Below are 14582 nucleotides of genomic sequence, written 5' to 3' on the forward strand. Positions count from 1 at the left end.
TGTGAAAACATTCCTTAAAAAAAGACACATAAAGACAATGTCATGGCCTGCAAATAGTCCAGATCTCAATCCAATTGAAAATCTTTGGTGCAAGTTGAAGAAAATGGTCCATGACAAGGCTCCAACCTGCAAAGCTGATCTGGCAACAGCAATCAGAGAAAGTTGGAGCCAGATTGATGAAGAGTACTGTTTGACACTCATTAAGTCCATGCCCCAGAGACTGCAAGCTGTTATAAAAGCCAGAGGTGGTGCAACAAAATACTAGTGATGTGTTGGAGTGTTTTTTTGTTTGTTTTCATGATTCCATAATTTTTTCCCTCAGAATTGATGATTCCATAATTTTTTCCCTATGCTTGGTTAAAAAAAGTAACCAATACTGACTGCCACATTTTTTGTTCTTGATTTCTTTTAGTGTTTCTTAACCCCTTCATGACCCAGCCTATTTTGACCTTAAAGACCTTGCCGTTTTTTGCAATTCTGACCAGTGTCCCTTTATGAGGTAATAACTCAGGAACGCTTCAACGGATCCTAGCGGTTCTGAGATTGTTTTTTCGTGACATATTGGGCTTCATGTTAGTGGTAAATTTAGGTCAATAAATTTTGCGTTTATTTGTGATAAAAACGGAAATTTGGCGAAAATTTTGAAAATTTCGCAATTTTCACATTTTGAATTTTTATTCTGTTAAACCAGAGAGATATGTGACACAAAATAGTTAATAAATAACATTTCCCACATGTTTACTTTACATCAGCACAATTTTGGAAACAAAATTTTTTTTTGTTAGGAAGTTATAAGGGTTAAAATTTGACCAGCGATTTGTCATTTTTACAACGAAATTTACAAAACCATTTTTTTTAGGGACCACCTCACATTTGAAGTCAGTTTGAGGGGTCTATATGGCTGAAAATACCCAAAAGTGACACCATTCTAAAAACTGCACCCCTCAAGGTACTCAAAACCACATTCAAGAAGTTTATTAACCCTTCAGGTGCTTCACAGCAGCAGAAGCAACATGGAAGGAAAAAATGAACATTTAACTTTTTAGTCACAAAAATTATCTTTTAGCAACAATTTTTTTATTTTCCCAATGGTAAAAGGAGAAACTGAACCACGAAAGTTGTTGTCCAATTTGTCCTGAGTACGCTGATACCTCATATGTGGGGGTAAACCACTGTTTGGGCGCACGGCAGGGCTTGGAAGGGAAGGAGCGCCATTTGACTTTTTGAATCAAAAATTGGCTCCACTCTTTAGCGGACACCATGTCACGTTTGGAGAGCCCCCGTGTGCCTAAAAATTGGAGCTCCCCCACAAGGGACCCCATTTTGGAAACTAGACGCCCCAAGGAACTTATCTAGATGCATAGTGAGCACTTTGAACCCCCAGGTGCTTCACAAATTAATCCGTAAAAATGAAAAAGTACTTTTTTTTCACAAAAAAATTCTTTTAGCCTCAATTTTTTCATTTTCACATGGGCAACAGGATAAAATGGATCCTAAAATGTGTTGGGCAATTTCTCCTGAGTACACCAATACCTCACATGTGGGGGTAAACCACTGTTTGGGCACATGGTAAGGCTCGGAAGGGAAGGAGCGCCATTTGACTTTTTGAATGAAAAATTATTTCCATCGTTAGCGGACACCATGTCGCGTTTGGAGAGCTCCTGTGTGCCTAAACATTGGCGCTCCCCCACAAGTGACCCCATTTTGGAAACTAGACCCCCCAAGGAACTTATTTAGATGCCTAGTGAGCACTTTAAACCCTCAGGTGCTTCACAAATTGATCTGTAAAAATGAAAAAGTACTTTTTTTTCACAAAAAAATTCTTTTCGCCTCAATTTTTTCATTTTCACATGGGCAGTAGGGTAAAATGGATCATAAAATTTGTTGGGCAATTTCTCCCGAGTACGTCGATACCTCATATGTGGGGGTAAACCACTGTTTGGGCACTCGGCAGGGCTCGGAAGGGAAGGCGCGCCATTTGACTTTTTGAATGGAAAATTAGCTCCAATTGTTAGCGGACACCATGTCGCGTTTGGAGAGCCCCTGTGTGCCTAAACATTGGAGCTCCCCCACAAGTGACCCCATTTTGGAAACTAGACCCCCCAAGGAACTTATCTAGATGCATATTGAGCACTTTAAACCCCCAGGTGCTTCACAGAAGTTTATAACGCAGAGCCATGAAAATAAAAAATAATTTTTCTTTCCTCAAAAATGATTTTTTAGCCTGGAATTTCCTATTTTGCCAAGGATAATAGGAGAAATTGGACCCCAAATATTGTTGTCCTGTTTGTCCTGAGTACGCAGATACCCAATATGTGGGGGTAAACCACTGTTTGGGCGCACGGCAGGGCTCGGAAGGGATGGCACGCCATTTGGCTTTTTAAATGGAAAATTAGCTCCAATCATTAGCGGACACCATGTCACGTTTGGAGAGCCCCTGTGTGCCTAAACATTGGAGATCCCCCAGAAATGACACCATTTTGGAAACTAGACCCCCAAAGGAACTTATCTAGATGTGTGGTGAGGACTTTGAACCCCCAAGTGCTTCACAGAAGTTTATAACGCAGAGCCATGAAAAAAAAAAAAAATTATTTTCTCAAAAATGATCTTTTAGCCTGCAATTTTTTATTTTCCCAAGGGTAACAGGAGAAATTTGACCCCAAAAGTTGTTGTCCAGTTTCTCCTGAGTACGCTGATACCCCATATGTGGGGGTAAATCACTGTTTGGGCACATGCCGGGGCTCGGAAGTGAAGTAGTGACGTTTTGAAATGCAGACTTTGATGGAATGCTCTGTGGGCGTCACGTTGCGTTTGCAGAGCCCCTGATGTGGCTTAACAGTAGAAACCCCCCACAAGTGACCCCATTTTGGAAACTAGACCCCCAAAGGAACTTATCTAGATGTGTGGTGAGCACTTTGAACCCCCAAGTGCTTCATAGAAATTTATAATGCAGAGCCGTGAAAATAATAAATACGTTTTCTTTCCTCAAAAATAATTATTTAGCCCAGAATTTTTTATTTTCCCAAGGGTTACAGAAGAAACTGGACCCCAAAAGTTGTTGTCCAGTTTCTCCTGAGTACGCTGATACCCCATATGTGGGGGTAAACCACTGTTTGGGCACATGCCGAGGCTCGGAAGTGAAGTAGTGACGTTTTGAAATGCAGACTTTGATGGAATGCTCTGTGGGCGTCACGTTGCGTTTGCAGAGCCCCTGATGTGGCTTACCAGTAGAAACCCCCCACAAGTGACCGCATTTTGGAAACTAGACCCCGAAAGGAACTTATCTAGATGTGTGGTGAGCACTTTGAACCCCCAAGCGCTTCATAGAAGTTTATAATGCAGAGCCGTGAAAATAATAAATACGTTTTCTTTCCTCAAAAATAATTATTTAGCCCAGAATTTTTTAATTTTCCCAAGGGTAACAGGAGAAATTTGACCCCAATATTTGTTGTCCAGTTTCTCCTGAGTATGGTGATACCCCATATGTGGGGGTAAACTACTGTTTGGGCACATGCCGGGGCTTGGAATTGAAGTAGTGACGTTTTGAAATGCAGACTTTGATGGAATGCTCTGCGGGTGTCACGTTGCGTTTGCAGAGCCCCTGATGTGCCTAAACAGTAGAAACCCCCCACAAGTGACCCCATTTTGGAAACTAGACCCCGAAAGGAACTTATCTAGATGTGTGGTGAGCACTTTGAACCCCCAAGTGCTTCATAGAAGTTTATAATGCAGAGCCGTGAAAATAATAAATACGTTTTCTTTCCTCAAAAATAATTATTTAGCCCAGAATTTTTTATTTTCCCAAGGGTTACAGGAGAAATTGGACCCCAAAAGTTGTTGTCCAGTTTCTCCTGAGTACGCTGATACCCCATGAGTGGGGGTAAACCACTGTTTGGGCACACGTCGGGGCTCAGAAGGGAAGTAGTGACTTTTGAAATGCAGACTTTGATGGAATGGTCTGCGGGTGTCACGTTGCGTTTGCAGAGCCCCTGGTGTGCCTAAACAGTAGAAACCCCCACAAGTGACCCCATTTTAGAAATTAGACCCCCCAAGGAACTTATCTAGATATGTGGTGAGCACTTTGAACCCCCAAGTGCTTCACAGACGTTTACAACGCAGAGCCGTGAAAATAAAAAATCATTTTTCTTTCCTCAAAAATTATGTTTTAGCAAGCATTTTTTTTGATTCACAAGGGTAACAGGAGAAATTGGACCCCAGTAATTGTTGCGCAGTTTGTCCTGAGTATGCTGGTACCCCATATGTGGGGGTAAACCACTGTTTGGGCACACGTCAGGGCTCGGAAGTGAGGGAGCACCATTTGACTTTTTGAATACGAGATTGGCTGGAATCAATGGTGGCGCCATGTTGCGTTTGGAGACCCCTGATGTGCCTAAACAGTGGTAACCCCTCAATTCTACCTCCAACACTAACCCCAACACACCCCTAACCCTAATCCCAACTGTAGCCATAACCCTAAACACAACCCTAACCGCAACACACCCCTAACCACAACCCTAACCCCAACACACCCCTAACCATAACCACAACCCTAATTCCAACCCTAACCCTAAGGCTATGTGCCCACGTTGCGGATTCGTGTGAGATATTTTCGCACCATTTTTGAAAAATCCGCGGGTAAAAGGCACTGCGTTTTACCTGCGGATTTTCCGCGGATTTCCAGTGTTTTTTGTGCGGATTTCACCTGCGGATTCCTATTGAGGAACAGGTGTAAAACTCTGCGGAATCCGCACAAAGAATTGACATGCTGCGGAAAATACAACGCAGCGTTTCCGCGTGGTATTTTCTGCACCATGGGCACAGCGGATTTGGTTTCCATATGTTTACATGGTACTGTAAACCTGATGGAACACTGCTGCGAATCCGCAGCCAAATCCGCACCGTGTGCACATAGCCTAATTCTAAAGGTATGTGCACACGCTGCGGAAAACGCTGCGGATCCGCAGCAGTTTCCCATGAGTTTACAGTTCAATGTAAACCTACGGGAAACAAAAATCGCTGTGCCCATGCTGCGGAAAAACTGCACGGAAACGCAGCGGTTTACATTCCGCAGCATGTCACTTCTTTGTGCGGATTCCGCAGCGGTTTTACAACTGCTCAAATAGAAAATCGCAGTTGTAAAACCGCAGTGAAATGCGCAGAAAAACCGCGGTAAATCCGCCATAAATCCGCAGCGGTTTAGCACTGCGGATTTATCAAATCCGCAGCGGAAAAATCCGCAGAGGACCAGAATACGTGTGCACATACCGAAACCCTAACCCTAGCCCTAACCCTACCCCTAGCCCTAACCCTACCCCTACCCCTAGCCCTAACCCTACCCCTAGCCCTAACCCTAACCCTAGCCCTAACCCTACCCCTAACCCTAACCCTACCCCTAACCCTAACCCTAACCCTATTCTAACATTAGTGGAAAAAAAAAAATTTCTTTATTTTTTTATTGTCCCTACCTATGGGGGTGACAAAGGGGGGGGTCATTTATTATTTTTTTTATTTTGATCACTGAGATAGATTATATCTCAGTGATCAAAATGCACTTTGGAACGAATCTGCCGGCCGGCAGATTCGGCGGGCGCACTGCGCATGCGCCCGCCATTTTGGAAGATGGCGGCGCCCAGGGAGAAGACGGACGGGACCCCGGCTGGATCGGTAAGTATGATGGGGTGGGGGGGACCACGGGGGGGGGGATCGGAGCACGGGGGGGGAATCGGAGTGCGGGAGGGGTGGAACGGAGCACGGGGGCGTGGAACGGAGCACGGGGGGGCTGGAATGGAGCACGGGGGGGTGGAACGGAGCACCGGGGGGGGTGGATCGGAGTGCAGGGGGGGTGATTGGAGCACGGGGGGGTGATTGGAGCACGGGGGGAGCGGACAAGAGCACGGGGGGGAGCGGAGCACTGGACGGAGGGGAGCCGGAGCAGTGTACCGGCCAGATCGGAGGGCTGGGGGGGCGATCGGAGGGGTGGGGTGGGGGCACACTAGTATTTCCAGCCATGGCCGATGATATTTCAGCATCGGCCATGGCTGGATTGTAATATTTCACCCGTTATAATGGGTGAAATATTACAAATCGCTCTGATTGGCAGTTTCACTTTCAACAGCCAATCAGAGCGATCGTAGCCACGAGGGGGTGAAGCCACCCCCCCTGGGCTAAACTACCACTCCCCCTGTCCCTGCAGATCGGGTGAAATGGGAGTTAACCCTTTCACCCGATCTGCAGGGACGCGATCTTTCCATGACGCCGCATAGGCGTCATGGGTCGGAATGGCACCGACTTTCATGACGCCTACGTGGCGTCAAAGGTCGGGAAGGGGTTAAAGCCAGAAAGTTGCCGTTTGAAATGACTTTAGTTTTGTGCCATGTCTGTGATCTGCTTTTTTTCTACAAAATTAAACAACTGAATGAATATCTTCCAAAGCCGGTGATTCCATAATTTTTGCCAGGTGTTATAGAGAATACCTGTGTTTACTTCTCCAATATGTTTGGCACAACCTCCCTACTGAGTTACTTCAAAAACTGTGTGCAACTGTATCTAGAAGAATTGATGCTGATATGAAGCCAAAGGGAGGTCACATCAATTATTGCTTTGATTTAGATTTCTCTTTTATTCATTCACTTTATATTTTGTTAATTTATAAAAATTAACTATCAACATTTCTATTTTTGAGGGTATTCTTACATTGCGGCATTTTTCCACACTTGCCTAAAACTTTTCCACAGTACTGTAGTGTATATATAAATAATACCCTGCTACTAAGAAGCATGTGCAACTGTAGCTTCTCTCTATGCATATACATGTATGTTTGGAGTGACGGCATCAGTATTAATACTCAGATCCTTTCCTGAAGTGTTAAGAACGTTGTACCTGTCAATAACATAAAAGTTGTCCCCGTCATCACCTTGATCAATTATGTGGTCTCCGCATTTGACCAACTTCTCGAACATTGCATCTAAAACTTGAGACATCTGTTCCTAAAAAATAAATAAAAAAAAACAAATCAAAAACCTATACAGTGCAACAACAAGGAAATATTCATATGGTACACACCATGCAATCTTACTCAAATTTAGAACATCATTTTTACCTATATTTCAGTTTGGGACTATATTTTTTAGACTACATAGTTTATAGCAAAAATAAAAATCTTGGTAAAAAGTCCCTGCATCCTATAGTCAGTGGTAAGTGGGGCACGGCAATGCCAGACCTCCCTAATCGATACAATAAAGGGGTTGTCCAACAGAACTAAAAGTGGTTTCAAATATTATTTAATGGCACTTACTATATAAAGGTATTTTAAAAGTTCCGTTGGTTTGATTCTTCCACATTAACATTCTCTGTTTCTTCCTTTAGCTTTGTGGAACACGATACCAGGGAGTACAAGGTGCATAGGACACCACCAGGAGAAAAAAGAAATCCCAGGCGGCCATTTTCTCAGAGGCCACCGCATCGCAGCAACGGAGCTATGGGGGCCTCCGGGCTTTGACGAAATGCTGGTGGAGCCCCCCACGCAGCACAGAGCCCCGCTGCCGCCCCAGCACAGAGCGCTGCTTGCCCCCAGAGCACAGCTGCCCACAGAGCACAGCCACCCCACAGAGCACAGCCGCCCACAGAGCACCACCGCAACACAGAGCACCACCACCCCACAAAGCACTGCCCCGCACAGACCACTACCACCACACAGAGCACCACCGTAACACAGAGCACTGCCGCAACACAGAGCACCGCCACCTCACAGAGAACCGCCACCGCACCAGCCTGGGATGGGATTTCCCGGCGGCCACTGCCACAGCCTGGACCACCGAACGACCCCTGTGACCACTCCTCCACCTGTGCCGATCCCTTCCCTGGTAAGCTGAATTCGGACTGTAAGCCGGACCCCAGTTGACACATTATTTTTCCCTATTTTCCTTCTGAAAATTTGGGGTGCGTCTTATGGTCTGTTGCGTTTTCTTGACCGAAAAATATGGTATATGAGCCCAACTGCAACGTCAATGCACGTACCTTATAGATGGGTCCCTGTCCTGATCAGACACTTCTCCTGGACTAAAAAGCCCACAATATATGGGGCAGGTAGGAAACAGTTTGTTGCTAAACTAGCCTTCTTTTGACTGATAAACAGAAAAACTGTTTGGTTTAACACTGTAATAGGATGACTCTCCACCAATTGTAAAACCATGACTCTGCATTACCAAATTAAGTTAGATTGAGACCTTAATTTCCTTAATTTATTCTTTAAAGGTACATTTTGCATGACTAAATTTACAAAGGAGTACCTGGTTAACAATAGTATGCAGCCTTGAACCAGCCTTAAGGCTCTATTTGTCATCAAGCCATGCTTCTCAATGCTGTATGTATGGAGTTATTCCGTAGACGCAACGATGGGTGGAAAATCTCCATATGTAAGGCATCTAAATAAGAGTACCGTGATTTTCTTCTGTTGGTATTTTACAAAATCAGACAAAACAATATTGTATGAAAATGGCATATGGAAATGCAGGTAAAGATTCATAGGCACCTGTATAAGAGCCATATACCGTAGTAGTTTTGTACAACACGGAGCTATAATGTGGTTTTGTAAAAGACTTCAATGGAAGTATCACTTCTTTTGTATCTGTAGTAAGAAGACCTCTCGCACTCTCACCATTTGACCACAGCAGTGAGTATTGGAACACATTTTTTACACCCCAATCACCAGGACAATAGCATTACCTTTGCGTTTCTCCATACATGAAGAGACATTTAAAATTAGGTTGCATGATAAAGCCGCTTTATGTCCAATTTATTTGAGAATAAATATACTTACTTGATCCAAGCTCTTAAACAAGAGGATGTCTATGCAGGCTTCCTGCAATCTGTGTCGCTGATCATCTGTTTTTGGGTTGATAATCTAAATAAACAGTAAATATATATAACAATCAATTGCTATTTGACCAATAGACATATCAGCAGTACCGACTTTAGCCCAAGAACTTCATCTACAACTGCAATGGCATTTTCTCATACTCCCAACTGAGCAAGCGTTAAATATATGCAAGTAAATTATTTCTAATAAACGCAAATAATGCTGGGGACTTTACCCTTTTTTCTGTTTCATCGTCTTCTTCATCTGGATTATAGGCTTCTGCACACACTGTAATACAAAAAAAGGACCCGAAGAAATTACCGTAAAGTTCCATATTCCCCGATGTTCTGTAGCATCTGGCTACATTAAAAGGCGGTACAGAAATGTAACAGGTTTTTAGTCATTTGAATATTTTTCATATTTTTTTTTACTGTTTTCCATACATAATTCTTTCGTTTTTACAAAATACTACGAACAGTATGAGGATTTGTAAATAGGAGAAATTCTTCCGTCCATAACAACACTACCGTATATATGATTTTGAAGTGAGAAATAATATATAGAATGGACAATGACTTTTTTGCAAATATATGATAGTATGTACTAACTCCTCATTGTTTGTGACGGTGATGTGCTGTCTATACTATAGTTTATACAATACATAAATTATAATGGATATAGTTTGAGATTCCCCAGTTACTCCTGTAAGAGTCACTCTGTCATGAATCTGCTTTTAAAGGAAATCTGTCAGCACTTTTGACCACATCCATCTGCTAACATTGTAATGTAGCAATATGTAGCTGAGGATTCTGCTAGAATAACATAGAAAACAAAGTTTTAATGAGTTGCCAATGAAAACACAGGGCAGTCCAGAAGAAAAGAAGAATACTGGCTTCAGAAATGCACTGTGCATAAAACAGCACCAAGCACTAAGTACTGTACATTGTCTGACACTTCCAGTGTTTGGCCAGAAACTTCTTGTGTCCAGAGTCATCTATTGATTGCTACCAGCACCACCACCCCATGTCACTGGTGGCCGACATGCATGTGATCAGTGTTCTGTACTATCTCCTTGTACAATCACTCTCTGACATCACATCAGCCTATAATAGGTCATATACATAAACCTCTTTCTAAGCACCAACACATGCCAGAGTATTAGGTCCCTTCCATTCCCCAACACACAAAATGGTTATCAATGAGACTGCCTCTTTGTGCACCTCTCCTTTGATTGTTAGAGTATGTGAACAATGAGTCTTTTTGCTGTGTTGTTGTAGCAGAAACTCAGTAGAATCAGGAAATGTTTTTCAGGAGGATTAGGAGGAGCTCATTGTGAACCCCCAGATGAAGTAAGGTTGAAACATTGTCAGGGTCTGAGGTTGAGGCAGATGTGGTGACACATTTCTATTAGATTGTAAGCTTGGGAACAGAGCTTTCACTTCTCCTATAACTGTTCAACTACACTCATGGATGGAAGTGTTGGCACCCTTGAATTTGTTCTAAAAAATGAAATATTTATCTCAGAAATTATTGCAATTCCGCATGTTTTATTATACACATGTTTATTTCCCTTGTCGGTACTGAAACAACAGAAGAAAATAGAAAAAAAGAAAAGCAAATTGGACACAATTTCACACAAAAAACCCTAATGGGCAGGACAAAATTGTTGACACCTTTTCAAAATTGTGGATAAACAACTCTGTTTCAAGCATGTGATGCTCATTCAAACTCACATGTGGCAAGTAACAGGTGTGGGCAATATGAAAATCATATCTGAAACCAGATAAAAAGGAGAAGTAGACTCAGTCTTTGCATTGTGTGTCTTTGTGTACCACACTAAGCATTGAGAACAGAAGGAGAAAAAGAGAACTGTCTTAGGACTTTAGAACCAAATTTGTTGAAAAATATCAACAAACTGAAGGTTACAAGCCCATCTCCAAAGATCTTGATGTTTCTGTGCCCACGATGCACAACATAATCAAGAAGTTTACAACTATAGCTAATCTCCCTGGATGTGGATGGCAGAGAAAAAATGCTGAAAAGTAACGCAGGATAGGCGTTCAGTAGGACTATCAGCTGTGTATCCACCAGACTTCTGCACAACACAACAGATGGTCCTAACCCCTTTTATAAGGCAAGAAATCCCACTTATTAAACCTGACAGGGCACACCTGTGAAGTGAAAACCATTTCCGGTGACTACCTCTTGAAGCTCATCAAGAGAATGCCAAGAGTGTGCAAAGCAGTCATCAAAGCAAAAGGTGGCTACTTTGAAGAACCTAGAATATAAGACATATTTTCAGTTTCACACTTTTTTGTTAAGTATATAATTCCACATGTGTTAATTCATAGTTTTGATGCCTTCAGTGTGAATTTACAATTTTCATAGTCATGAAAATACAGAAAAATCTTTAAATGGGAAGGTGTGTCCAAACTTTTGGTCTGTACTGTATACACATCTGATTTCATATTAAATTGGAGTAACACTTACCGTATATGATATTTTACTTTAAAGGGTTGTTTCACATTTATCCTGTGCTAACGCTGAGCACTTACTGTATATCGGGGTTTCAGTCTGAATCTCTGATAAACCATTCACTGTAATGAGGCAGTTAGTCATATTGTACTTTGTATGGCGGCGGCGGTCTTTTTAGAGGTGTACAAAAGAGTAGACACTATGTAAAAACTCACTATCTGTTTGAATATAGTGAATGGTTTTATCTGAATCCTGTTTTTCGAGATTTAGATGGAAACCCAGATGACAGAGGGAGCATCCAACCTATCACAACTAGAGCTGAGTGAATATGTTTGGAATCGGTCGCCGAATCTGAATTTGCTATATTCATGTCATATTGGTACCCTATTCGTGCAAAATTTATGTTTGATGATTGTTTCGGAACAAATTCGTTCATTTCTACACACATTGACTCCAATGACGTTTGGTGAATATTGCAAAAACAATACTCGCCGCCGATCATAATCAAAATCGAATTTTGAAAAATTCACTGAACTCTAATCACAACCCTCTAGATGCTGCGGTCATGATTGACTGCAGCATCTAGACTCTAGAGGATTAAACAGCCAAGGACAGTGCTGGCACCGTGGCTGCTGCTAAAGGCTTGGCTGACAATTAAACTGAGTTCCTGCAGAAATTGTGGCATTAAAATCCCTATTTTCTCCTAAAGCAATGCTCTACATGAGATAACACAAATGAAAATGTGTGGCTAAGCATTTTCAATGTATACATAAGGGGAGACCTCTCTCAAATTCAGATTCTTTGCAACTAAGAGTTAACATGCCACAAAGGGGACATGGCATTAAATATATGTACACAGAAAATTAACTGGAGTAAAAGCCCCCAAACACATAAATAGCCAAACAATCATTTAGGATAGCTATCTCTCCATACTCCTCTACACATAGAAACGGATAGCTTAGCCAAGCTTTCCTGTGTTCTCCATGAGAAAAACACTGCTAGACTACTATAGAAGTGGTTTATCTCAGCACTGAATGAAAGGATTGGCCATTGAAATTCATTAAGTTGGATATTTTTCTCCCCCAACATCATCAGTTGGAGTAGAGTCTGAAGATCCCAATACCCACTAAAAAGTCAGCCGATCCCACTAAAATCAGGGGGTTAAGACAAATTCTATCTAATGGTCTATAGGGTTCTTAGAATGCGTAGCCAGAAGAGTCTGGGGCATCTTTGATGCAAAGTGTATAAAACAATTCTTCCAGGACATGTTTCGAAAATGTAGATCAGGTCCAATCCAATAGTAAACAATTCAAAGAGGACCATGTTTATACATAGAAAGTATATCATGAGAAACAATGTACACACACTGAATGAAGATACTGAACTTGTGAAGAGGGAGACATTTTAGAGAATTAATTAGATATAAATTATCTGTACAGTCTGACCTATAAAACAGATCTGATGTATCAATATTGATTTATTTGGAAATTCCCACATGCCAAACTGTTATTAGAAATTACTTATTTTATTTTCTTTGAGTTAGAACAGCGCTGGAATCCCTGCATGTGTCACTTTCCACCTCTCAGCAGGGATGCAGGCATGTTCACTCACCTTGCCACACTGCTCCAGTCCCCGCCGTCTGTCTCCTCCCACGGCCTGCTAACTGTGTGCAGGTCCCCTGGGAGAATGCTTAGGGCGTGCGCACGCTCCGTTTCTCCAATGGCTGGGAGACATTAGGTATTTAAGGCACCTTCCCCAAATGGGAGGTGCCTTACCAACATTAGTAACAGTTATGCCTAGTTGTAAGGTCCCTGTAGCTATACTCTCTGAATCTGATTCTGTCCGTCCCATTTACCTGACCCAGGCCACCAAGTCTGCTCCCATTCCTGTCCGTCCTGCTGTACCTATACCCGATCCAGCTCTGCTCGTGCTTACTCCTGATCCTGATCTGTTTGAACCTGCACCTGTGATCTCATACCTGTGGCCATCCCATGTTCCTGTTCCTATGTTCCTTGTGCCTGATCCTGCATCTGTTTAGCAGCCGCACACCTCCTGGTAACCAGTTCCTGGCCAGTCTTGATTCCCTGTCCCTTTGGGGGTCATCTGCCACGGTTTCAGGGTCTGTCCTGGAGTAGCACCTGGCATCCACTTGGGTTCAAGACTAACCACACTATCAAGGGCTCTAGTGAAGAACAAGGTATTAGTTATGCTCCTCCAGGCTCTCCCCGTACCGTGGCACAGTGGTTCCACAACCACATGCGTAACACTTTTTGTATCGCTTTGGTCATTTACATAATCATTTCATTGATTCCTTTATACTAATGAGATTTTTAAGAGAACCTGTCAGCAGATTTATGCTACACTAACCACAGGCATCATAAAATCTCGACAGACTCCCTCTTTATAAAGAATTGTTTTTCACAATGAAAAGCTGCAGTGTTTCACAGTAAACACAATTTGAAGAGTCACAGAGTCACAAGGCTTCCCGCCTGCTTCTCCCTGTCCTGGTTTTATTGACATGTGTTTTGCTGTTTGCGTATAGAGAGAGACCTGTCAATGAAGTGGAGCTTTGCAGGCAGAAGGTGGAGAAAAGCTTCCCAGTTGACACTTCTCTCCATTCCTTGCTCTCCTTCAAACTATGGCCCCGATTCATCAATTGCACTTTAATAGTCACTTTTCTTTTCTGTCTTGTGGTTTTTGTTGCTGGTCCTTGGACTAAATTCTTCAAAATGATGCATGCGGTGCATGAATTTTTCAGTCTTTATTTTTGCTTTTGATTTGTCTTGCGACTTTTTAGAGCAAAAAAAAAAATCACTTATTTTGTTAAACCAATCCGGGGAGGGGGAACTGGAGTACATTTGTGATAAATTTTGCAATTGATGATGGCAAATATATAAATTATTAACACATAAAATAGACTTTAAAAATGGCGCAAATTAAAAGTACAAATGAAAAACAGATGAAAAACACCAGAAACTAGATATTAAACACAATGAAATAATGAATTAGGGCCTAGGTTTTCTCTCAAATGTTGCAATAAAAACCTAGCTGCTGGAATAAGGATGCCCGTGGGCAGCATGTATCATCTCCTGGCAGCTTCCCTTTCATAGAGTTGTGTGGGAGTTGCTTAGTATGCTATTTAAGTCCTAATGTGCTCGAAAAATGTAAGCTTATGCTCTTCTCTTTTACTATGTCAGTGATGCTTTTTTTATTGGATCTTTGTGAGTAAAATAAATGTTATACTAGAAGT

At 42.3% G+C, this 14582-nt stretch overlaps 1 protein-coding gene across 1 annotated transcript in view; it reads right to left on the bottom strand.

Annotated features, from left to right (window-relative positions):
• PRKAR2B (protein kinase cAMP-dependent type II regulatory subunit beta) overlaps positions 1 to 14582 on the bottom strand; it is a 193362-nt gene that overhangs the window by 36609 nt on the left and 142171 nt on the right. Inside the window, exons 3-5 of the mRNA XM_069765068.1 lie at positions 9093 to 9145; positions 8819 to 8902; positions 6880 to 6986 (exon numbers count right to left, since the gene is read on the bottom strand). Of these exons, the coding sequence (XP_069621169.1) occupies positions 6880 to 6986; positions 8819 to 8902; positions 9093 to 9145 (244 nt within the window). The remainder of the gene's footprint in view (positions 1 to 6879; positions 6987 to 8818; positions 8903 to 9092; positions 9146 to 14582) is intronic.

This window comes from Ranitomeya imitator, chromosome 4, assembly GCF_032444005.1.
Source record: "Ranitomeya imitator isolate aRanImi1 chromosome 4, aRanImi1.pri, whole genome shotgun sequence".
In the NCBI taxonomy this organism is placed as follows: domain Eukaryota; kingdom Metazoa; phylum Chordata; class Amphibia; order Anura; family Dendrobatidae; genus Ranitomeya; species Ranitomeya imitator.